Source organism: Camelina sativa, chromosome 4, assembly GCF_030686135.1.
Source record: "Camelina sativa cultivar CO46 ecotype springtype chromosome 4, ASM3068613v1".
NCBI classification, from domain to species: domain Eukaryota; kingdom Viridiplantae; phylum Streptophyta; class Magnoliopsida; order Brassicales; family Brassicaceae; genus Camelina; species Camelina sativa.
The window spans coordinates 3,070,070-3,093,327 of record NC_141883.1 but is presented as its reverse complement, the minus strand read 5'-3'; the positions used below and the strand labels follow the sequence as shown (position 1 = coordinate 3,093,327).

General features: G+C 35.4%; 5 protein-coding genes and 1 pseudogene across 12 annotated transcripts; 1 reads left to right on the top strand and 5 right to left on the bottom strand.

Moving 5' to 3' along the window:
* The first annotated feature begins 3,276 nt into the window (after positions 1-3,276).
* On the top strand, positions 3,277-7,260 carry LOC104774431 (uncharacterized). Its single transcript, XM_087509812.1, has 5 exons — positions 3,277-5,384; positions 5,771-5,949; positions 6,052-6,228; positions 6,397-6,544; positions 6,791-7,260. Exon 1 carries the CDS (start codon positions 3,544-3,546, stop codon positions 4,366-4,368), a length of 825 nt encoding a protein of 274 aa, XP_087365938.1. The 5' UTR covers positions 3,277-3,543; the 3' UTR covers positions 4,369-5,384; positions 5,771-5,949; positions 6,052-6,228; positions 6,397-6,544; positions 6,791-7,260.
* LOC104783497 (jacalin-related lectin 38 pseudogene) lies at positions 6,781-10,089 on the bottom strand (annotated as a pseudogene).
* Positions 10,090-11,438: 1,349 nt separating this feature from the next.
* LOC104779674 (ureide permease 2) lies at positions 11,439-13,905 on the bottom strand. Of its 2 annotated transcripts, none has more exons than XR_015596469.1 (7): positions 13,697-13,905; positions 13,024-13,289; positions 12,799-12,937; positions 12,548-12,713; positions 12,352-12,466; positions 11,908-12,233; positions 11,439-11,795 (listed from the first exon to the last, which is right to left on the bottom strand). XR_015596469.1 is itself a non-coding variant. In XM_010504066.3 (7 exons), the coding sequence occupies exons 1-7, from the start codon at positions 13,767-13,769 to the stop codon at positions 11,643-11,645; spliced, it is 1,287 nt and encodes a 428-aa protein (XP_010502368.1). In that variant the 5' UTR covers positions 13,770-13,905; the 3' UTR covers positions 11,439-11,642. The 2 variants fall into 2 exon arrangements, 1 of the variants encoding a protein (XP_010502368.1); XM_010504066.3 differs by having other exon boundaries at positions 11,908-12,282.
* A 2-nt stretch (positions 13,906-13,907) lies between these two features.
* LOC104779675 (ureide permease 4-like) lies at positions 13,908-15,982 on the bottom strand. Of its 5 annotated transcripts, none has more exons than XR_015596468.1 (7): positions 15,729-15,965; positions 15,512-15,650; positions 15,209-15,383; positions 15,073-15,119; positions 14,805-14,957; positions 14,343-14,717; positions 13,908-14,249 (listed from the first exon to the last, which is right to left on the bottom strand). XR_015596468.1 is itself a non-coding variant. In XM_019244497.2 (7 exons), exons 1-7 carry the CDS (start codon positions 15,963-15,965, stop codon positions 14,106-14,108), a joined length of 1,215 nt encoding a protein of 404 aa, XP_019100042.1. In that variant the 5' UTR covers positions 15,966-15,982; the 3' UTR covers positions 13,908-14,105. The 5 variants fall into 5 exon arrangements, 3 of the variants coding, with proteins under 3 accessions (XP_019100042.1, XP_019100043.1, XP_019100041.1); XM_019244497.2 differs by having other exon boundaries at positions 14,860-14,957; positions 15,729-15,982; XM_019244498.2 differs by having other exon boundaries at positions 14,860-14,957; positions 15,209-15,317.
* A 346-nt stretch (positions 15,983-16,328) lies between these two features.
* Positions 16,329-18,798, bottom strand: LOC104779676 (uncharacterized). 2 transcript variants are annotated; one of them, XM_087509810.1, is made up of 9 exons: positions 18,543-18,798; positions 18,075-18,171; positions 17,917-17,984; positions 17,780-17,839; positions 17,534-17,692; positions 17,261-17,407; positions 16,922-17,136; positions 16,698-16,806; positions 16,329-16,593 (listed from the first exon to the last, which is right to left on the bottom strand). In XM_087509810.1, the coding sequence occupies exons 1-9, from the start codon at positions 18,660-18,662 to the stop codon at positions 16,495-16,497; spliced, it is 1,074 nt and encodes a 357-aa protein (XP_087365936.1). In that variant the 5' UTR covers positions 18,663-18,798; the 3' UTR covers positions 16,329-16,494. The 2 variants fall into 2 exon arrangements, with proteins under 2 accessions (XP_087365936.1, XP_087365937.1); XM_087509811.1 differs by having other exon boundaries at positions 18,075-18,197; positions 18,543-18,745.
* A 1,756-nt stretch (positions 18,799-20,554) lies between these two features.
* On the bottom strand, positions 20,555-22,304 carry LOC104779673 (PLASMODESMATA CALLOSE-BINDING PROTEIN 1). Of its 2 annotated transcripts, none has more exons than XM_010504064.3 (5): positions 21,969-22,304; positions 21,749-21,875; positions 21,344-21,586; positions 21,200-21,236; positions 20,555-20,907 (listed from the first exon to the last, which is right to left on the bottom strand). In XM_010504064.3, exons 2-5 carry the CDS (start codon positions 21,798-21,800, stop codon positions 20,736-20,738), a joined length of 504 nt encoding a protein of 167 aa, XP_010502366.1. In that variant the 5' UTR covers positions 21,801-21,875; positions 21,969-22,304; the 3' UTR covers positions 20,555-20,735. The 2 variants fall into 2 exon arrangements, with proteins under 2 accessions (XP_010502366.1, XP_087365935.1); XM_087509809.1 differs by having other exon boundaries at positions 21,749-21,851; positions 21,969-22,277.
* Positions 22,305-23,258: the final 954 nt, after the last annotated feature.

Below are 23,258 nucleotides of genomic sequence, written 5' to 3'. Positions count from 1 at the left end.
TTAGACTTATGATTCACATTCTCTAGTCTGAGGATCATGATAAGATAATGATAATTCATTCCAACGAATTTCTTTTACCAGCTTATTAGTTTCTCCCCCCAATGTTGGATATACAGATTCATTGAAATGACAATCTGCAAAACGGGCCTTAAACAAATCAACCGTGGATGGCTCTAAATATTTGATTATCGATGGAGAGTCATATCCAACATATATCCCTAACCTCCTTTGAGGTCCCATCTTAGATCGTTGTGGTGGAGCAATTGGAACATATACAGCACAGCCAAAAACTTTAAGATGGGAAATATTTGGTTCATGACCCAAAAGCAACTGTGAGGGGGAGTATTTATGATTACTCGTTGGCCTGATGCGAATTAATTCTGCCGCATGCAAAATAGCATGTCCCCAAGCAGAAATTGGGAGTTTTGATTTCATGGGTAATGGTCTAGCAATCAATTGGAGGCGCTTGATCAATGATTCAGCTAAACCATTTTGTGTATGAACATGTGCTACAGGATGTTCAACATCTATCCCAATGGACATACAATAATCATTAAAAACATGCGACGTGAATTCGCCAGCATTATCAAGACAAATTGTCTATAAAGGAAAATCTGGAAAATGTGCTCTTGATCGAATGAATTGAGCAAGTAACCTCGCAAACGCCAAGTTGCGGGTTGATAACAAAGATACATATGACCATCTAGTCGATGCGTCAATTAGAACCATAAAATATTTAAAGGTTCCACACGGTGGGTGAATCGGCCAACAAATATTGCCTTGTATCCGTTCCAGAAAATTTATCGATTCAGAATTTATCTTGGCTGGTGAAGGCCTTATGATTAGCTTTCCTTGCGAACAGGCAGCACATGAGAAATCATTAGGGAGAACCCTCTGGTTCTGTATTGAATGTCCACACGAATTCATTATTATCTTTCGCATCATTACCGAACCGGGATGGTCTAACCGCTTGTGCCATACATTGAGACTTTCGGTAAACTTTTGGTTTACTATAGCATTTGCCTCAATTGTACTAATCTTAGTACAATACAAACCAGTAGAGAATGTGGGTAATTTCTCTACAATTTTCTTAGAGCCACGGGTAATGCTTATGATCTGAAGGTATTCATCATTTCCTTCATTCATAGTCTCAACATGATATCCATTTTTCCGGATATCATCAAAACTCAAGAGATTTCTCTTAGACTTGGGAGAGTATAACGCATCAACTATTTCAAGTTGCGTTCCCATAGTCAATAACACACATGCTCTTCCACAGCCTTCAATTATATTTGCATTACCCGAAATAGTGCTCACACTGGCCTCTTTCATAATAAGATGAGAAAAATATCTCTTATGCTTAAAAATGGTGTGGCTTGTTGCGCTATCCACCAAGCATATATCCTCATCATTCATCATTATTCAGAGACAAGATATGAGAAACGTGCGAGATCTGAAGAGACAAAACACGAGAGACGTCCGAGGCGGTGACGGCTGCTACTCAACTCGGCGGCTAGGGTTTTTTTCTTTTTTTTTCTTGTTAGGGTTAGAGACTCATGCTGATACGTGTTAAAGAATAGATCTGAGGGGAAAGCTTGTCCCATTCATTAGACATAATAGAGTATATATAGGGAATACAACTTGGTAAACAAGCATTAGATTTTAACCTAATGGACTTCTAATGAGCCTCTAATGGGCATCCACTAATCATACATAACAATTCTTGAATTCTAGAACCTCTTTTGTGGCACTATATATCTGACTGGCATTAAATCTCTAAGAAAGAATAAACACAAACCGAAGAAAATAAAACTACATGAAAACATGTGTTATTTTACGAATTCATCATTCATGAACATATCATGACTACATTTGATCAAATGGAGACTAATTATATATATATGCATATATATATATATATATATATCAACTCCAAAACCTACATTCATTAGACATATACTAACTTTGTAAACCGCCCAAATTATTATTATAAGATATAAATAGGTTCTTCATTAATTTGTGTGCATTATTAAAAAAATTCTTACCTTCATTGGTATAATTTTGACGGAGGTGGAGATGTGAAAACCGAAAAGTGGACACCGAGAGCGGTGAGGTCATGTGATACAGGAAAAGAGATAACAAGAGTAGCACGTGTGGCACATGAGAAGGAGAGAAGTTGCTGGACACGTGGGAGAAGTTTATTGGTTGAAAAGGTTTGTTAGATGGAGAAAGAGCTGAAGCGTATAAGGGAGAAGCGAAGAATATTTGCAGAACTAACCAGAAAAATATTGAAAGTGTAATCATCTTCTTCCCCAGTTCTTTATGTAATTCTTAGGGTTTGTTATTTCATTGTTGTTAGAGCTGATTCTACTTCTAAGCTCTATCACATGAAATTTTGGATTCTCGTTTCATGAACGACGATTCAATTTGGTGTTTGTAAATGGATTTTAATTGAGTTACAGTTTCTCTTTAACAAAGGTATCAGAGCTGTGTCATCCTCGGATTCATTTCAATGGCGGCGAAACAATATCAGACGGTGGTTCGTGAAGCTTTGACGGAGACTCGATCAGAATGGTTTGGATTGGTGTTTAGCAATACAGAAGAATCGATTGGAGCTCACAACGTCGGACGATTCTCACGGCTTGTAACTACAAATCCGATCAAGAATCATTAAACTAGCACTGCTGGACCTGGTACGTCATCGAACAATTATTTTGATGCTACACGTTTGGAGAAATTAGTCCCTCAGATTTAATGGTGATAGAATCAAGGATTGGCTATTCCAGATCAAACAGTTCTTCTTAATTGATAATACTCTGGATGAACTCAAAGCTACTCTTGCTTCAATGCATTTAGATGCTATGGCTGCTTCTTGTCACCAATCAATTTCACAATCAGTTGTTAGGTGTAATTGGGGGCTTTACAAAGTGTTGTTGCAAGGATACTATTATAAGCTTATGGATGCTATAGCAGAGCTGAAACAGTTGCAGGAAACAGAAGGAATTGAGGATTATCATGAAAAATTTGAGCGGATTAAGTCTCGTGTGAATCTCCCTGAAGTGTATTTGGTTAGTGTTTACTTGGAGGGACTGAGAACTGATACTCAAATGAACGTTAGGATGTTCCAACCTCAAACCATTCAACAATGTTTCTCGATTGGAAGATTATATGAGTTCGCTTATCCGACGAGAGTGATTAGCAGAAAAGGGGTTGATGATTATCAAATTAGAGTTCAGCCTTCAAATGTTTCAGGAAAAGCTGCAGAGACTTCTTTGATGGATTTTAACAATTGTTCAGGCGTTAGAAGGAGGAGTGAAAGTAGCATTCAGTATAAAGGGGTTTTATCATTCAAACCAGAGCTTGTTCATAAAAAAGGTTCTTGTTCCTACTTTGGAGAAACCTAAAGATGCTATAGCTCAGCCTCACAAAAAAGCTTGTGCTGAATCAGAAGAAGTTCAGGTGGAGAAGGTAGCCTCGGAAGAAACCGGAGTTATAGCTCATATTTCGGTTAATGCAATTTCAGGAGTCTATGACTACCAAACAATGAGAGTGAAGGGTTCTTATGGGAAGCAAGTATTGTATATACTCATTGATTCAAGTTCTACACATAACTTCATGGATCCTAAGGTAGCTGAGCAGTTTAACTGTGTTTTAAAACCTGAAAGTATGGCTCGAGTTTCAGTAATTGATGGGAGAATGTTGAAGGTTGATGCTAAAATTGATAAGTTTCAATGGAAATTTAGAGGTAAACAATTTCAGACTGATCTTATGGTAATTCCCTTAAGTGGGTGTGATATGGTATTAGGTAAGCAGTGGTTGGAGACATTGGGGCCAATAACTTGTGATTTTGAGATGTTAGTGATGCAGTTTCGTCTTGGACAGAAAAAGGTCCTTCTTCAGGGCATTCGACAAGGCTCTGTCAGAGATGTGAAGGCTGTAAAGCTTAATAAGCTTAATAAGCTGAAGGAGATTCAAGTTCAACCTTCGCATAAGAAGCAACCGGTTCAGCAAGAACCTTATGGTGTGAGTAAACTGTTGAAGCAACATGAAGCGAGTTATGCCCCAAAATTGATTGAAATGTTGCCTAATGATAGAAGTTCAGAATTGATATCACACGATGTTGTTGGTTCTTCAAGAGGACACATCACAAGTTTTGTCTTAGCAGTGGGTGATTGTGGGATGAGTGTTGGAAGTTTAAATTCAAGCTGGAAAACGAGGACACAAAGCAACAAAAAAATAAGGTGTTGTTTCAACATTCAACCAGTTCTTCTATTAGATTGCAGAGTATGGAAAAGCAAAACAAATGTCCCAAGTCTTGGATGTTCAAATTCAAGATGGATTCTAAGCTTGCAGAAACTAGTCACTTAAAGTGTCACAACGAATGTTGTCTTTGCACACAAATCGGAGGCATCAAGAAGCAGAGAAAACTTCTTCTGCTTTCTCTTTGTCCTAGTTTCGTATGGCGAGAAGTGATGGGTGTTCATGAAGTTCCTGCAGAAGAACTGTTATTAGTCTCTTTGGAAGCTAAACCTCAACCTGACCAAGCGATTTCTGTAGAAGAGCAAATGGTTCAGCAAGAGCCTTCTGTTGGTGGGAAGAAACTGTTGCTAACGTTGTGAAAGGATTTTGATTCGCCTATGGTCATTAAGGATCAGCAACCTGTTGTGGCAAAAGCTTTGAGTCTACTCTTCTATGATTTCTATTCGGTAATGGCTGACTTTTGAGAGAGGTCAACATGTGTCAAGCCTTATAAGTGGAAGCAATTATTATCTCCAAATTCTTGGATGTTTAAATATAAATTGGGAAGGGAGTGGAAGAAGAGATTGAACGTTTCGTTTCAATGTTCTATACTGATGATTACAGTTGGTTACAGATCAGACTTAGCGAGACTCTTCTGCTTTGTACAAGAGTTTCAAGCCGATAAACCTTGTGGTCAAAGTTTTCTAAAGAGGGAGGATTTGATACAGGAAAAGAGATAAGAAGAGTAGCATGTGTGGCACGTGAGAAGGATAGGAGTTGCTGGACATGTGGGAGAAGTTTATTGGTTGAAAAGGTTTGTTAGATGGAGAAAGAGCTGAAGCGTATAAGAGCATGTGCATCGCACCGTCCTTCGTCCGTCCTTCCTAATTAAAATGTCAAATTTAAATGTAAATCAATAAATTATCAAAGAAACGTATCTACAAGAGGGACGTATATTGCTCGGTCCTTCATAACACGTGGCCGCGTGTGAGAGGTTTGGGTAGGGTGAAGGAAAAAAAATCGAAGTATCGAGATCATTTGTTTTCTCTCCGACTCTCTCTCTTTACGCAGCTTCCTTCAATCATCACCATTTCCGTCGTGCTTCTCTCTCTCGTTCGTCTGCGAAGAAGAAGAATCTGACTCTGGTATAGTCCATATTTCTTCCCTTGATGATATATCTATTGTTTCCTTTTAATTTCGTTTTAGATAGGTGGCGGATTGTGTAGTTTCGATTTATTTTTGTTTTTCATCAGATTCGGATCGATTTCTCATTCTTGATAGTTGGGATCCGTGTGATTAGGATCGGAAAATTTTAGTTTAATTTCGTGTAATTTTAGATTTGATTTCGTAGAGTTGTAATTCTGTGAAAAAATAATCATTTACTTTGGGATAGTTTTGCCAATTTCATTTCGTGTTTCAATATCTGGATTTTGTAGATTAGGGTTCTTGCTGAGGTATGTTTCTTTGTTGCATCGTATAATCTGTATGTTATTTATAAGCTGTGTTGTGTAAATTTGTTTCTATTTCACAGAGTTGTTGTAAGGACATGAATCTCGCGGTGGCTAGTTTTAGTGGCAATTTGGGCGTCTTGTCGCAATGCAGCTCATGTTGTAGTCGTCTTAAGTTTCAGCCTTTTGTAGGAGCTACTTCGAGTCTCAATTTCGGGCAAACAGGAACATCTCGAAAGAAGAAGGATCTGAAGCTTGAAAGGTTTTCATATTGTTTTTATTCATCTTTGTCTTTTGTTAGTTAACCGGTGAGCACTACTATTGCTTCTTTGTCTACTTATTTTGGTTGCTTTTTGAACTTCAGAGTTTTCAGAAAGAGAGAGACTTCAGCTGATGATCCTACACCAATGCTCATAATAATCTTAAGAAACTATCAAAATAAGAATAAAATATTTGAAGGACCAAAAATTGTCCTTGACCGATGCACATGGTAAGGGAGGAGCGAAGGACATTTGCAGAACTAACCAAAAAAATATTGAAAGTATAATCATCTTCTTCCTCAATTCTCTCTGTAATTCTTAGGGTTTGTTATTTCATTGTTGTTAGAGCTGATTTTTCTTCTAAACTCTATCACATGAAATTTTGGATTCTCATTTCATGAACGAAGATTCAATTTGGTGTTTGTAATTGGATTTTAATTGAGTTACAGTTTCTCTTTAACATCCTGGACATCAGAGTTTCTTCCGTAAAAGCCGATGATCTTCGAGCTTTCTCCTCCTCCGAGAACGAAAAGTGTTTCATTTCGACTTCCATACTAGCGCGATGTACCTAACTTGCGCAAACAGAACTTGAGGGAGGTAATATGGCTCTCGTAGGTCCCCTCGACGGCTTCAATGTAGTTTTCATCATCGATCAGAAGCTATACAAAAGAAGCCGTATAATAAAATCTAGTTTGTGAGTTAAAATAATAAAGAATATTATAGTAGTCTTTTGGTTAGCAATTGGATCGAGTTGGTTTCATTGTGTCTTTGCTTACTTCGGTCTAGTGCAAAAGAGAGACTATATATATGGTTTAAAAGCTAACATCGCCGTCTTAAGTGTAGGTAGCATCATCTCCATGAGCAGCTCCGGCTACAACAACGTTGTCGTTCGTGTACTCAAATCTGACGAATACTACGCCCAAATGACTTCTTCCTATACTTATTTTCTTCACACTGTCGAAGAAGCCATCGTCCCACTCGTTTTCTCCAGCTCCATCGTTGGCTTTTGTTCCCTTGGGGAGTGCAAAGTATGATGACCCGACATGTTGGTTAACATCATCGTTAGGAACTGGGACCAAACTTAGAATATATGCATGATGACGAGTTTCATACCCAACCAAGTCCTTTATTTCAATTTCATGGAACTTATCTCCCTTTGCAATATAGATGCAAGTGTTAAGCTTCTCATTAAGGCTACACAGCACGAGACTGTGAATTTTCTCGTCCATGTAATAACTTGGTTTATAACCATACACTATTAAACTCGACCATGTAGGAACTGACACATTCATGAACTTCATCCACTCCACACCCTCCCCATCCCCATTTTTTATCTTTTTTTTTGTCACCCAAATCGCCATTTTCCTTGTCTCACAGTCTTGCTCTAAAAAGGAAAACCGATCTTCCTTAACAACCGCGAGAATTACAGTATCGCGTATATAATTTTTACCAGGTAAGGTACAATAAGGTTTGAGACTCTCTATCGAAAAATCAAAGCTTTCAATAAAATACTTAGGTTGTTAAGGGAGTTTTGATGTTCGAAACCGGGAATATCGGAGGGTATGTTATGCACTTTTATAGACGGATCGTCGAGATTAACTTCGACCGAACAAAACTTGGATCATTCAGAAAGCAAGACAAAGTGTGGACGGGCGCGAGCCAAATGTTTCTTGATGAACTTCTTGTCGCTCAAAAGACCGTGCCATCGTTTGCAAACAGATTTGAATCGACCGATAGGTTTTGGGGGAATGATAGAGAGTATCTCTTCCTCTACGTCTTGCGGAAGTTTCTCCGGTTGCATTATACTTTTTTACGGACAAAGTTTATGATATAAATTTTTTGATATCACAATAAAATTGTATATATAGACCTTAAAATAAATATTCTAATAGAAATAACAGTTTTTTTTTTTTACGACTAAACAAATTCATTGATATCATAACAAGTTTACAAAGTCATTACAGAAGCTTCGAAAGCTAATTATTACATAAGCAAAAATATGCGCCATATACTGAAGATGATAGAAACAAAGGAGTGAATTTGACGATGCTTCCTGTAAAGCCTTACTCGCTAACGAACTTTTTAAGTCGTTATTTTCCTCCTCTGTAATCGAACTTCTTATACGAAAGTTGTGCATGGCTAACTTTTCTTTGCAAAAACACCAAATTGCACATCGTATTACAAAACCCAATGCTTTAGATGATAGCCCTGAACAATCAACAATCTAATACCAATTAGTCCGTATCAGTGTCATTTTAAGAACCAGTGACTTTGCTTTCTCATGTAATGATCCATAATAAGCATCAATCCATCTTGAGCCTCGTCATTGACCCTAATCTTGCAAATTCTCGTAACGAAAATCCAAATTGCATACCCAAACCATAAGGTGGTGGGTAATGAAAATTGTTGACAACATGGCTTCCACCTCGCATGATATGCTCAAATTAAACCCTAGAGATACTCTCTCAAATTAAGAGATCACTACAGTACTTAGGGGTCGAATCCCACAAGGACTCAAGACTACACAATAAATTATAGAGTTTTATGATTACGCTAAACAAATTGATTTAAATAAGAAAAGCAATGCAAAATATTAAGATAAAACTGTTGTAAATTCAAGGGATTAAAAAGCTAGGTCTAGGGAATTTCTCAGGAAATTATAAAATATCAAATCAATAAATTAATTAGGATTCAAGCAATTAAAAATCAGATCTAGAACTCTAAACTCATTTGTAAAATAAATCAGTTCTCACTGCAAATATTATCTAAATTTAAAACCAGAAAATCCAAATCTCTTTGTAAAATTATAGGTTAAAAATCAGTTTTTAAAAACAGGTTTAGATAAGTTCACAAAATTACTAAATCAAATCTCTTTGTAAAAAGTAATTTTGCTCATCAAAAGGTTTTATCAGGAAAATCAATTATATTATCATATCAATTTATTTTCCTAGAGTATTAATTCTAGATGGCCAATCAAGGATTAATATGAAGAACAATTTATGATGAAGATCTAGAAAGATAATGAATCTTAAATAAACAGATCTAATAAATCATAAAATCCTTGTGAAAAACCCTGAACCTAACAAGCAAACTACTCAGACATATTCAATGAAGAACAAAACATAATTCTGAATAATAAGCAATTGAAATTAAAAGAGTAAAGAAAGGAGTTCATGAATTCTTCTCTCGAAAGAGTTCAGATCTCTCTCTCCCAAAAGCTCTCAAAATCTCACAGGGTTACAGAAAATAAAACTTGGTAGAATAAAACTTCCGGGTTTCCAAAACCTAATAATACTATTTATATGTTCAAAAAAACGTCAGGGACTAATGATGCAAATATGGAAAACTTTGGGGCAAATTTGTAAAATTTCCAAAACTTGCTTCTCTCTCGGCTAAACATGGTGTCGATCGATGCTAAGGCAGTGTCGATCGACACTCTCATCCTTCCTCGGCTCCAAGTTCTCTTCCTTAGCTGAATTTCTCTAAAATCCTTTCTAATTGCTCCATTTTGCTCCTTTCATGCCAAAATCCTAGAAAACTTGTTAAGACTCTAAAACATTCTACAAAACAAATCAAAAGACTCTAAAAGACTCCTAATATCATGGTTAAAAACCACAAAAACCATGATATATCATCGCACTTAAAGTAACTACTTGTGGTGTGTTTGATTCCACAACAGGAACAACAACATCATCACCAACAACCCACGAGTAGCGCATTTGAGAATCCATAGTTCGAATGTTCACTTGTATATAGTCCACTGGTGAAGCCCTAAGAAGATCATCCATTCCGAAATTGATTCCTTGATTTCCAATACGATCTCTGAGAATCTCAAATCCTTCAGGCAAAGTTGTTACTCCATGGATTCCGAGGTCAAAAACCAAAGTGAAACCTCCATACAATTGAGTAGGAGAACAGTCACCGGTTGCAAACTGGAAATTCCACCGGCAAAAGCCGGAAATAAACCTGCCAAACGGAAGGAAATAACGATTCAATTGAATCGACATCCAATGGACGCGAAGTTGAGAAGCAAACCAATTACAACAGAATCCAACCCATCCAACGCTTATCAAACTCGAATCCAAAATTCTCAATTAAAACTGGGTGTATTGAGACGCAACCCAAGTCTGAGATGGTGCCATATTTATCACCATCAAGATGCAATCGAAGAGAATTTGTGATTTTTATTTTGCCATTAAAATTACCTAAATCTAAAAAAAAAAATATTAGAAGCGAAGAGTAAATGACCGACCGACGCCAGATAAGCCGGCGCCGGCCGGAGACAGTGACAAAAAAAGAGGTTTCGCCGGAAGTGACTCTTGGAGAAATCGCCTTAGATGAGAGAGAAAAATCGTTTTGAGGTTTAGTTTTTTTCTTTGCTCTGTTTTTTTAGAAATAACAGTTATAAAGAAACATTAAAAAAAATGAATGTATATATGAGGAAAAACACACACACACAAAAAAACATCCTTCTCAGAAATAGATTACATTTGTAAACATTTATAATATGTTATGCATGTATCAAACCGTGGTAGACGGTTAAAGATCGTGGAGTTTAAATTGTATTCTCGAGTGTGTGTTGTAGATAATTTCAGTGGAAACTTCAAATGTACCACAAACTGATTACGGATATGAAATTAGGAAAGAATTAAAGTATTTTTCAAAAAACCTAAGAAATTGAGAATTCTTTGCGGAGTTGAACCCCTAAAAGGCTAAAACCTTGTTTTAAGCGGATTCGTGATAATGAATTGGCTGTTTTAAGGGTATGAGTTTGTAAATTATCCGTACACTCTTGACATATTTGATAGAATAATAACTTGAATTTTACTCTCTCTTTTCTTCATAGATAAAACAAAATTTGTTGTTGTTGATTATAGATAAAAAAAAATTTGTTGACTATATTTAAAAATAGTTATAGATATTAATATTGATTATGATACCAAATAACAACCGTAACTTTATAATAAAACTTAACAATACGTTCTAATTGTTATAGCCAGGAGGCAATGAAGTTTTTTGAGGCTATGAATTCAACTGGGTCGACAAAACCAAACTACATTATGACTTCTCGGTGTTCACTGTATGTTTTCTCTAGGAAACAATATAATATGCTTGCCTGCTTGATCTTCTTGGGAAGGCTGAGGCTGGAGGGTCAAGCTGTAAAATGAAATGGAGTGTGAACCAGATGCTGTGACAGAGACAACTCTGCTTGTTTGTAGGGTTCAAGGAAACAAGATGCAAGCGGAATATGATCTACATATATAACTCCTATGACTACACCTACAGTGATACTTTTGTTAGTTGCTAGATTCCCGAGGCTAAGGGAGATGTATGCGAAGAGAGATATTTTTTGTTGTTAATAATTATCCTTTTGTTATGTATGCAATGGGATTAATGCAATTATTAGCAACAAAAAATAACTCTCTCTTAGCATACATCTCCAAAAGCGATTAATGCATTTAAGCGTTTTTTTTTTGTTGATAACCAATTATTTAGAACAAAATATAGTACTATTTTATAAAAATAACACCCAAATCATGAAGTGCCTCTCTCACAATTGAAAGTTATAAAGGTTATAATGGTGACAAACAACTACATATTATCTAGGCTCATGACAAATGATATATCTAAACTATATACATGTAGTGAAAATAGACGAACTAATGTACTTATATTTTTATAATTATTTGAATTTTTATTTCCTATGTCCAGAAGAAGCCATGAGAACTGCAACCGCTGAAATAAACATAAACAACATACTGAAGAGAAGTAGATAAGTTTTTCGCGACGATCTTTTGTATTCTCCAAACAATACCACTCCCCAAAATGTACTCACAAGAGGAAGCGCCTGAGACACAAAAAAATATATGCAAAACATTCCAAAGTCAAAACCATACAAAAGATTGATTCTTAAGTTTGCTCAAAATATATTTTGGAAAACAAATTGTGATTTTTTGAACCTGAACGGAATCAGCAGCCGCGTATCCTGCGGCTTGACCGCCCATAAACTGAAGACCGTTTCCAAAACCGCAGAGTAAACCCGCCAAGAAGGCCCAGTAACGACCATTCCAGTCACTTAAGTAAGCTTTAAAAGAAGATTTTGGAAGACCAAGAACAGGGTAGTAGAGGAATCCAATGTTTAGAATCAATGCAATGATAAAGCAAGAAACAGAGAAGTAGAAGAATGCGGTGTAAACGAGTAGCTTTGGAACTCCTTGTTTCAGCTTGTGCCATTGATCATTTGTGGCTAAGTTAAATGCTGGAGAGAAGAGGGAGAAACAAAGACCTGCGAAGAAAGTAATCCCTAGCCCGATTATCTTATGTTTCCCGAACACCTGCCATTGCCATTTTTAAGAACAACAAATAATTTAACAAGTTCTTGAATTAATAGATATTAATTCTACCTTTATGGCTCTTTTGTTCTCAAGCTCTATAAGAAACCTTGCTGTCCCTTCTTTGGGTTTCTCCGATGTTCTTTTAGTAACATTAGTCTCTATTTCAGTAGATGGACCTGAAGCTCTGAAGAGACCAGAGTAGTGTATTAGTAACAAATCAGATTGTTTAGGACAATAAAAGTGAGAGAGATTGAATCTTGATTACTCTTGATTAGTCATTTCAAAGTGTCTTAGCTTGGCCTTGTTATCGCTTGCATTGGATCTATGAACTGCTGAACCAAGAAAAACTGCGATCAAGAAACATGCCACACCGGGGAAAAGGATTTCGGCTTTATTGATCTTATCATCCAAGAAATAGTTCAAGGTTGAGCCTGAAAGTTAGAAAACAAGAATTGTAAAGTAACCTAACCACTTTCAAACCGAGGTATGACTATGTATATGACTCCATGATCTAACCTATGACTACAGTTATGCTTGATGTAATGACTTCTGTAACCGATAGGCCTACTAAAGCCCAAGCATATTGAGTTGCTAGATTTCCGAGGCTAAGCACGATCCCACCCGCCATTGCGAACATAACAGATGGCCAATTATCCTACAAATGAAATTGTTTCTTTTTCAACAAGTTAAACACAACCCTCTCTCTCTATATGTATATATACAAATGATTAATGTATATACTTGAGCAAGCTGAGTGATGAAGTTGGGGCTATCGGGTTTTGTAGACCCGATTTGACCAAAAGTGAAAGCTATAATTATAGCAGCCAACAAATTAGTGATGGAGTAATCAAGATAAGTGTGTTGAGGAAGACGACCACGTCTCTCTAAAAGTGTAAGAATTGCTGGCCAAGTCCCTAGAGATAGTAAGGCTAATATCATACAAGCTATGGCACCTCCTTTGCTCTCCACTAGATACATATTTAACGACCGATTAAAATGGATAAGCCCTGCAAGCAAAAATGATTGTTTAGGAAAAAGATCAAGCATATTGGTGCAAGAACAAGTAAGATGCTTGGAGAGTAACAAAATCATCCGATCCTTAAAACCAGATTAAGAATTTACATCAGACATTAATCACTGTTCCAAGGATTTAGGAAACTAAAATTAGATAAACTCTTGATTGTTTTGTCATGTTGATGGAATATTAATCCTCTGTTTTAAGTTCTTAATTTTAAGTGAAAATCCATTTATGAATTTGGAATTTTAGTGACATAAAAATAGGGAGCTCTGTCTCAAAAGATATATATATATATATATATATGTTCATAAGCTTTTTCATCACAAGAAAAGTTAAGATTGTAATAGATAATTAGAACCGAACCATCCAAAATAGGTATATGGAAAAGTACACTACCTTTGCTAACTTCTGCAAGAACAGAGGATGATGTCCCTTCGCCAAATAATTTCAAGAAAAGTTTCCACCACATACCAACAAGTGTTTAGATATTTTGTTCAGAGAATGTGAGGATACTGAACTTTTGACTCAGTTTGATGGAAAATTTAATGTGTAACTTTATAAAAGAATCAAATATATAACTATATAAAAATTCCATTCTTGTGGATACTTTTGACTTGTCTAAAACTTTCATTTATAATAATACAAGAGAAATTAATATTGTAGAACGACAAGTACCTAACTTTTCTCTCTTCTTTTATCAGGAAATTCATAACATAAACAAAGCATGTGATATATTTGTTACTTATTTCTAAATTGTTTTGAACATGCTCAAGTGTCTATAATAGAACTAACAAAAAGCTCATCATTATTTCCGGTGACCGGAGGATGCCATGAGAATCGCCACGGCCGCAACAAACATGATCAACATGCTAACCAAAACCGCATAGGTTCTCTTCGATGACTTACGATACAAAACTATACCCCAAAATGTGCTCACAAGAGGAAGTGCCTAAACCAAAAAAAAAAAAAAAAACAGAGCTCATATACTCAAAACCAAAATGCAAACTTGAGATCAATCAATTGGAAAGAAACAAAAACTAACCTGAACGGAGTCTGCAGCCGCGTATCCAGCGGCTTGACCTCCCATGAACTGCAAACCGTTACCAAACCCACACAAGAATCCAGCGAAAACAGCCCAACCTCTACCTTTAGAGTTATTTACATACTTCTTAAGAGATGGCTTCGCTAAGCCTACCATAGGCCGGTAAAGAAAGATGAGGTTAAGAATCAAAGCGATGAGAAAACCCGCGACGGAGAAGTAGAAAAAGGCCGTGTAGACAACGAGCTTAGGTACGCCTTTTGGCAATGTGCTCCATTGATCGTTTGTTGCCAAATTGAATGCAGGAGAGAATAGAGAAAGGCAGATTCCCTCAAAGAGCGTTATGAATAGTCCGATCATTATGCTCTTTCCAAACACCTGCCAATGACTACGTTTTAAACACCACATAGTAATAATATACTCTCCTTTGCTATGTAATCATCTTTACAAAATTAAGTTTCGAACTTTGAGTTCGGGATTTCGGGTGTTTTTTTTTTCTCTTTGGTCATTGTAATAGAACCTTGATTGCCCTTTTGTTCTCTAGCTCTACAAAGAACCCTGCCGTCCCTGCTTTCGCCTTTCCCGCTTGTTTCTCTTGAGACTCGACATCAGTTTTATCTGTTCATTGTACCCAACATACAAGAAAACATCACAACTTTGATCAATACTCCTACTCCCTCCACTCCACCAAGAGTTCCTAATAAGTTTGCTTTGAAATTTGTATAGGTTTTACCTTTTTCAGGGTTGTCTTCACCATTTTTAATGGAAGAATAGAAATCTCTGAAAAAAGATAAAGATTTTTGTTAAAACAGAACATGTTTTTTTTTAACATGGAACAACAATGGAAAAAGACTTTAGTAAGATCGTACTGTGTCCCATCTTTATACTCGCTAGGTAAAGACTTGAGTTTCGCTTTAACATCTGCTGCATTAGAAGCATGAACCGCAGCACCGAGGAAAACAGCGATCAAGAAGCAACCTACACCAGGGAAAAGTATATCTGCTTTGTTTATCTTGTCGTCCAAGAAATAGTTCAACGTTGTACCTATAAAACTCAACCGTGCCACGCAAGAAAACAGAGAAACATAGGTGATTGACTCATCACAAAACGATAAAACGTTTAGATTTCATAAATAAGACATATTAAGAAGATTAGTGAAAGAGGAAGCATACCAATGACGACGGTGATGCTTGCGGTTATAACTTCAGTAACCGATAAACCAACAAACGCAAAAGCGTATTGAGTCGCTAAATTCCCAACGCTAAGAAGCACACCGCCTGCGACTGCAAGCAATACTGACGGCCAATTATCCTGTAAATTCCTCATATTACCAATCAAATTTATATTAACTTTTATATCAAGAATATCAAGAAGTAGAAGGGACCATACCTGAGGGAGCTGAGTGGTAAAGTCAGGTGTACGAAACGTGCTTTTCCCATTCTCACCGAGCGAAAAAGTGATCACGATTGCGGCCAAGAGATTAGCGGTTGTGAAATCAAGAAAAGTGTGTTGAGGAAGACGACCTCTTCTCTCCAACAGAGTCAAAATCGCAGGCCAACTTCCCAAACAACACAACGAAAGTATCATACATCCTATAGCTCCTGCTTTGCTCTCCACCACATACATATCTTCTTCTTCTTCTTGAACACAGTAGTACTTTCATTTCTTGTAATATTTATGGACTTTGCCTCTTACCCGGTTAACCCCACCGCTTTGGAGGCCTTCCCGGTTTTCTAAACCGGATCTTCTTGGACAATGTTTGGCTAATATACTGCGCTTCCTCTCCCTGTGTCTGCATGTGTGTTGTGATGGTTGTGTGGAAAATTTTACATGTGTATATATCAAAGATAATGTCAATAAAGGATTTCAAGACACATCGGCAAGTTCTGCCTAATAAGACCAAAAAGAGCTCAGATATGTTCGGACCTTGAATCTCAAATTTACAGAGAATCTCTCAAGTCATTTTGGTATTTTGTGGAGCTTTGAATCTGATAAATGTGTAAAATATTACTCGAATTAGCTAGCTGTTTAGACCAAAAAAAACATGTCATTACGAGACTTGAGTTGCAACTAAAGGGATAGCCACAAGAGAAGCTAAGTTATGCAATAATAAGAAGAAGGTTTTGTTTTTAGGGATGGCACTGAAACATTTGTTCTATGTATCAGTGGCCATTTCCAAGCTTCCATCTTTGTCTTTTGCCGAATGATTGAGGAAGTTCCCAAGCAGCCTTTGATCCAACACCATGTTAGGTACCTGCACAGTTAAGAGATATACTTTCTTCAGAACAGCAAGAAACAGAGATAAAACATGAGAAATGCGACAAGTGTATTCAGAAATGAGAGAGGGTCGAGTCAAACCTTGTCCCCGAAGAATATTTTGGTGTTACGAGCAATGGCATCGATGAATTTGAGTTCGAGAAATTCAGGGGTGAGCTTCAACTTGTTTGCTTCAGCTTCTCTCAGTACACTAGGGACATTGTGATCAGAGCAAAAATGTCAACATTAGACCCATCTATTCTCTACATGTTCTTTGTTTGCTTGTTTAAATAAGAAAATAAATGGGACAGAAGACTGGCTATTACCGGTAGTAATCTGCATCTGCGAGACTCTTTTGACGGTCAAGATACATCTGATTCTCGATGTCTGCTTCTCTCCGTGAACTGTCTTTCTCAGTCAACTTTTGTTGCATCAGAATCTTGCTTACATTGGCGTTCTTCTCAGCTTCACTAATGGCCATTATCTTCTTTGTCTCTGCCTCTTTCTCAGCAACTCTTTGTTTCTCAATAGCAATCAAGACCTTCAAAATAATTGATTCCAAGTGTGTAAGCAATTTTAAAGAGTCCAGATCCCATTATATAACACAATCGAAGATATGAGCAAACCAGTGCAGATTCAATTGCAAAGGTTCAAAATGAGTTTACCTTAGTGCGTTCCTCTTCCATCTGCTCAAAGTTTCGCCTTACACTCTCTGGAATTTTCGGCTTTGTGACACGGACACTAAGAATCTCAATTCCTGGAGCATAACGTGTACAATCAGCTTGGAGAGCATCTTTCATTCGTTCATCAATCTGAAACACATTGTGATAAGATTAATTAGCGAAACTCAACGTAACTTTTCCAGATATCAGACACAGTGTTAATATCAAAGGTATCTAATTTGAGAGAGGTTATGGCTTTCCAATATAGTCAAGCACCTGGTCAAAGATATCAATGTAGACTTGCTGAAGTGAATGAGAGCTGCAAAACTGGTTGATCTCATGATGAATCTTGTCATATATCCATGTGTTATCATAGTTCACACCATAGTTGAGCAAAGTGTCATAGACAAAATCCTTACGCAGTCGATTAACAACCTAATAAAGATCAATACATGTAATTAAGACCAAAAAATTTTAAGCAATGGTGATGCTAGCTGAAAGAGAAAGCTTTAAGTGTCTTACTTCTATCTTCTCAAAGGTAATCATGACACCTCCCTTGGTACCACATGGTATATCCTTCACCTAAAGACACAGAGAATCAATTAGTTCAAAAAGCTACAATCTAAACACATCCAAGCTTTTTAGGGTATAAGACTCACTTGATCTGTTTGTAGAGTAACTTGAACAGGCTCATAGTTGGTAATGAAAGGCAGCTTCAAGTGAAAACCTAAAGAACACAAAGTTAATTCCAACTAACAAAAGAATGAAACCGCGAGGGTCTCACAAAAACGGATTAAAAAAAAATAATCATAAGTACCTGGCTCTGTGATTATGTTTAGAAGAGCACCACCTCTCCAATACGCTCCAACGTGACCTTCAGGAACTTGATGCACCAACGATGACGGGAACATAACCTTATAATCCATTACATAAGCAACACCTTTAACAAAAACATGAGTAAGTTCACAGTCTACAGTCAAATTCGTAAGCAACCCAAAGCAAGATCATTGAAACATTTAAGTTGTCACTAAAACAGGTCCCAAAAAAGTGTACTTGTGACCTTACACTACACTAATCTAAAATCAAAAACGGAACAAGATAAAATCTAGGTCGAAGAGAAGAAGACAAAGTCATCAAAGTCAACTTCTGATACAAAGCTTACACATTTCGAAAAGGGTTGCCTCAGAATCGAAAGATGAAACATTTAAGAGAACCGATTCAAGTCTAGGATGCGTGATCGAAGCACTAAACACAGATCAAAAGAGTAAAAGAGGAGAGAAGATACCAAGGCGGCGATTGCAGCGAAAACACCGAACGCAATGAAAATAGAAGATACATCTCCACCAGGCTCTCCTCCGACCGGTGGTGCGCGAGGGATTTCAGTTCTCCGTTGCTGACCATCCATGGCGAAATTTTTTTGGGTTAACCGGGAAAAGTGTTTTTGTTCAGTGGAAATTGGAATACTTGGAAAGTGGGTTTTTCCAAGATGAAGTCTTCTTCTTCCTATGAAGCGGTTTTTATAAGGTGTGGGAAGAAAGACCGTAACTCTGTGTATTTAATTGATATATAACCGTTGGATGGAGAAGAGTCAATCAATGATCCGGATCTTTTTAAATCATAGGGTAAAATCTGCATAATTCATTAAACTTTCATATATTAATTAATATCATATTCTAGACTCTTTACTTTTAATATCAAACTTACTCTAGTTAGGCATTTAAAAAAAAAGAAAAAAGGAAATTTATTAGTAAAAGTAAACCAATGTAAATTTGTTAATATATATATACGTAAATTAGGATTAAATATGATCAAACAAAAGCTTGTTTTTTTATATTAGTATCATAGTTTTATTTTATTAAGCAACTTAATAAGCTAACATTAAAAAAATTGGATGCAAAGACGACCATTTAGATGCATATAAATAAATATCTAGCAGCTTTAATTTTGTTTGAAATACTGTAATTTTAAAATGAAAATTTGGTTTAAGGTTTACATTCTTTTCCAAACTTTTTTTTTCAGACTTAAGATAGAAAGAAACAACACCATTGCACCAATAATAAGTTTGTTTCTAATGATTCAAATCTGCAATACAACACAAAAGGTGATCACTCTATTTAGAAAGGTCTTAATTATTTTCACGCGGTTTAAATTAAAAATATACTAATTCGACATTTAACCAAATATTTTCTTCTTTAGTTACCGTTTATTAAATTATGTTTTATGTTTATAGTGTCTCTTAAAGCAAAAATTCAAGAACACGTTATAATGAGATATTGTGATATTGCTGAGAAAAATAGTGTTAATATCTACTATATTATGATATCTTATACATATATGAAATATGATGATGAAGGTTATACTAGTTTACCAACCTCTTACCAAAAAAAAACTATATTGCTTATAAAGAAAGACGTATATACCTAATTTGTTTCAAATTTATATTTTATTTCATTATTAAGGTTTTTTTGAAATCTTATAACCAAATACTATATAGATTGTGTTAAGTCTTGTTACCAGAAAAACATAAATTACCTTTTCAGAAACTTAGATTTATGGTGTTTCTTGACTTACAATAATTTTGATATGCTTATTATGAATCTGCACCCTCTCCGTTGATAAAACTTTTCCTTTTAAAAGCTTAACGGTGAATCAGCGTAAATTTGTTAAAAAGTTTTTTTTTAAGTATTTAAGTATGAAATTTTAAATAGTGATAACAATATATGAGTTAAAACTTCTCTAGCTGATTATATATACTGGTAAAGTTCTTGAAAATAAAAAATTTCTACAATTAAATATTTGCACTGAATTTACAATTCAATTATAGTTTGAATATATAATTTCAAAAATATTGTGTTTTATGCTTTTTCATAATCAGATTTACCATGTATTCCTAAAATTGATCAAAAATACAAAACTATAAAAAATATACCATAAAATACCAAAAATAGAGTAGTTATAAAAAAATTATCATAACGACTAAATTCTTTGAAGATACATATGATTCTTAGAAGTTTATTGATTGAAATTGTGACAGTTTGGTCGGACCTTCTTCACCAAAACTATACGGGTCTCGACCTTGGTTTCTTTGAATTATTAATGGTCTTTTCTAACTCATTAGGCCATCTCCAATAGAAACACCAGTATTGGTGTCAAAACTCTCCAACTAAACGGTAGAATCAACGCCAATTATTGTTTTTCTTGTTTTATGAACAGTGTCACAATATCTTTTAGACCACTTCCTATATTGTTTGCACTCTATTTATGTTGATATGTTCTCTTTACTATGCATGTAAACACTTAGAGAAAGATTCCATTAAAGCATTTCTTACATACATGCATCAAATAAAAACAGCCTAAACAACAAAGCCCAACTCCCTAATTGGATGTCTGCCTCTCTAAGAACTTGCATTCACACGTGGCAAAATCTCATCCATACATCAAAAACGTCAGCCTCCCTTTCTTCATAATCACTACCTTTTTATAGAAACACAATGACGGAGAAACCGAGTGTGAGAGGGATTGAAATGAACAAACTCGAAGCACCATTATTTCCCGAAGGATCAAAGCCTCCGGTCGGACCAAACACTGGAGTTCCCGGAAACGTCTGTGTTCCTGTAGAAGTCCCGGTCGTCAGAGTTGTCCCTGCACTTCTGTGTAAGACAAAAACATTGTAATTTGTAACACACACCAAACTTTTTAAGTCACGTAATGTAAAAGACAACTAGACAAGTTTAACCAAACCATCTCTTCTACCAAATCTTGAAAAAGTTACAAGAAAAAAAAAGAACATTTATGATGTTTATTGGTCGATTTCAGCTGTTGAGAAATGAGAATGGTTGGTGCTAAAGTGTTCTTAATTATCAAGTGAAAAAAATAAAGAATCAAAAAAATTATTTTCCAATTTTAAGAGTTTAATAGAAGTTATTAGTAAAAAAAACATACCCAGGACTTGAAGGATAGATGCAACCAGTAACAACAGCTGTAAAAACAAATTAAAGAAACAGAGGAAATCATCAATATGTAATCTTTTTTACTTCACAAAACCAACAAAAATTGGGTAATATTTGGAAGATTAGTTATTATTACTTGAAGGAGGATTTGAGCTGGTGGTAGCACTTCCTGAGAAGTTACAGCTTCCAGGGATTTGACCGGATCTTTGGAAATAAGTATTAACCGCCCAATCACAATGACTCTTGACGGTGTTTGGTTGGTAACAAGGACCTTTGTCATGAATTGGAGTACAATCTTTCAAAACTCCACATGCATAGTCTATTGATGTTTGAAGATCTTTCTCTCCAACTCCATCTCTACATAGACAGTAAGTTGCACCTAGAAACAGATAAAGTGAAGGTTCAGTTTGAAAATCTCAAGAACAGAGAATGATTTGGATCTAATAAAAGGGTTTTTTTTTTCTAGAAACCCATTTCATATCATGCGACAAAAAAAAAAAAAAAAAAAAAAAAAAAAAAAAAAAAAAAACAGAAAGCTTACTTGAAGAAGTGGCTAAAGCCAAGAGAAACAAGAGACCAAGAAGCAATCTCATGATGATATTTTCTGAAGAATAATCCAAAAGCTAGTTTTTTTACCCTCAAAGCTGTAACACAATCCAAGATGATAGCTTCAAAGTTCAAAGAGAGAAAAAGGAGAAGAGAGATGAGAGTTAGAAGAGAGAGATGAGATTATTAATGAAAGTGAGTGAATAAGACCATACCATCTCTCTCTGGTTCCGAGGTTTAACCACAGACAAGAATCTGAAAATCTCAGTGTCCAAACTCCAAAAAATGTATATGGTCCATTGTAATTTCTGAACTTTTTTTTTTTTTGTTGTTGTCAAAAATTTAATTATTTGATTTATTGTTTGGTAGTTGGTACAATTTAATTATATTCCTAGTCCAAATAAAAGCCGAGCCAATTACTAATCGTGATTTGATCGTGAGACCATAATGGTGGAATTAGAAAAGTATTTTAGAAAATTGGAAATTATTTGTGATTCGTTAATGTTTTTTATCTGATAATGTACGATTGGAAAACAGAGTTGGGAATTGACAAATAATAGAAAATTTTGCGTTACTTACATAGGTGAGTTAATGCTGACCTGGCCCTCTAGTTGGGAATGTATGGTTGGTGCACGATACATTCGAAGTTTGGCACTTCGATACTTTTTTTTTTTTTGTGTCACACTAATCATAATTATTTTAACATCGGTAAGTGGTATTTTTATGTATATTAATTTAATACCCAAAACGGTAATTATTAACCCAAGGGTCTGGTCAAAATTTAACCCAACATAGGTTTTGATGATGTTTTATTTTTCTGCAGATTCTGTTGTCTCGATATGATCGTCGTTAACTTGTTGCAAGCTTAATTTAATTTTTGTTGTTAATTGTTTTCGTTGATTTCTTTATTACTATAGATTTAGTGGTGACTGGTGATTTTGTAACATATACTGTATTAAACATATAAAACTGAGACAACATTTATCATATTATCTTTATATAAAATGCTTAATATTCCATTAATCTATATACTATACCAATAGTATTCAAGTATAGAAACCTTTTTCTGATTCAAATTTATTTCTAAACTATGGATTAATTAGGAATGGAGAAAAGTTTAACAATGACTAACAAAAAGAAAAGTGCTTAATAATAATAAAATTACATTGAAAATGATGTTCTTCTTAGCCTATAATAAAATTGTAAAATGGATTATGAAAGTGTATCAAGAGAGATGAAATGTCAAAATTCTTTTGTAAGATGAATTAGCCACCAATATTGAATGAGAATATTCTCATTTTGTTAACTAATATATAGAAGAAATTTTTTTGGGAATAAAGTTACAATTTCTTAGTGGCCTCTTCTGCAAAATATATACTTTATATATGTACTATTATCCTTTACTTATTAAAGAAAAGAATTGTCATTAATTTATCATTGTTCATTAAATCAGTGATTCTCATAAAACCAAAAGATGTACCCAATCAAGTTTCAAACCAAGAGAT

Excerpts from the sequence above, each read along its gene's own strand:
- LOC104774431 (XM_087509812.1), top strand. The coding sequence starts at position 3,544 with ATGAGAGTGAAGGGTTCTTATGGGAAGCAAGTATTGTATATACTCATT.
- LOC104779674 (XM_010504066.3), bottom strand. The coding sequence starts at position 13,769 with ATGTGGTGGAAACTTTTCTTGAAATTATTTGGCGAAGGGACATCATCC. Across the intron at positions 13,290-13,696 it reads TCTTGCAGAAGTTAGCAAAG|GGCTTATCCATTTTAATCGG; the intron begins GTAGTGTACTTT and ends TTTTGCTTGCAG. Across the intron at positions 12,283-12,351 it reads AGAACAAAAGAGCCATAAAG|GTGTTCGGGAAACATAAGAT; the intron begins GTAGAATTAATA and ends TGGCAATGGCAG.
- LOC104779675 (XM_019244496.2), bottom strand. The coding sequence starts at position 15,965 with ATGTATGTGGTGGAGAGCAAAGCAGGAGCTATAGGATGTATGATACTT. Across the intron at positions 15,384-15,511 it reads AAGCATCACCGTCGTCATTG|GTACAACGTTGAACTATTTC; the intron begins GTATGCTTCCTC and ends TGAGTTTTATAG. Across the intron at positions 15,120-15,208 it reads GAGTATAAAGATGGGACACA|AGATTTCTATTCTTCCATTA; the intron begins GTACGATCTTAC and ends ATCTTTTTTCAG.
- LOC104779676 (XM_087509810.1), bottom strand. The coding sequence starts at position 18,662 with ATGGATGGTCAGCAACGGAGAACTGAAATCCCTCGCGCACCACCGGTC. Across the intron at positions 18,172-18,542 it reads TCGCTGCAATCGCCGCCTTG|GTTATGTTCCCGTCATCGTT; the intron begins GTATCTTCTCTC and ends ATGGATTATAAG. Across the intron at positions 17,408-17,533 it reads ACATTGATATCTTTGACCAG|ATTGATGAACGAATGAAAGA; the intron begins GTGCTTGACTAT and ends AATGTGTTTCAG.
- LOC104779673 (XM_010504064.3), bottom strand. The coding sequence starts at position 21,800 with ATGAGATTGCTTCTTGGTCTCTTGTTTCTCTTGGCTTTAGCCACTTCT. Across the intron at positions 21,237-21,343 it reads CAGCTCAAATCCTCCTTCAA|CTGTTGTTACTGGTTGCATC; the intron begins GTAATAATAACT and ends TTGTTTTTACAG. Across the intron at positions 20,908-21,199 it reads ATCTATCCTTCAAGTCCTGG|AAGTGCAGGGACAACTCTGA; the intron begins GTATGTTTTTTT and ends TGTCTTACACAG.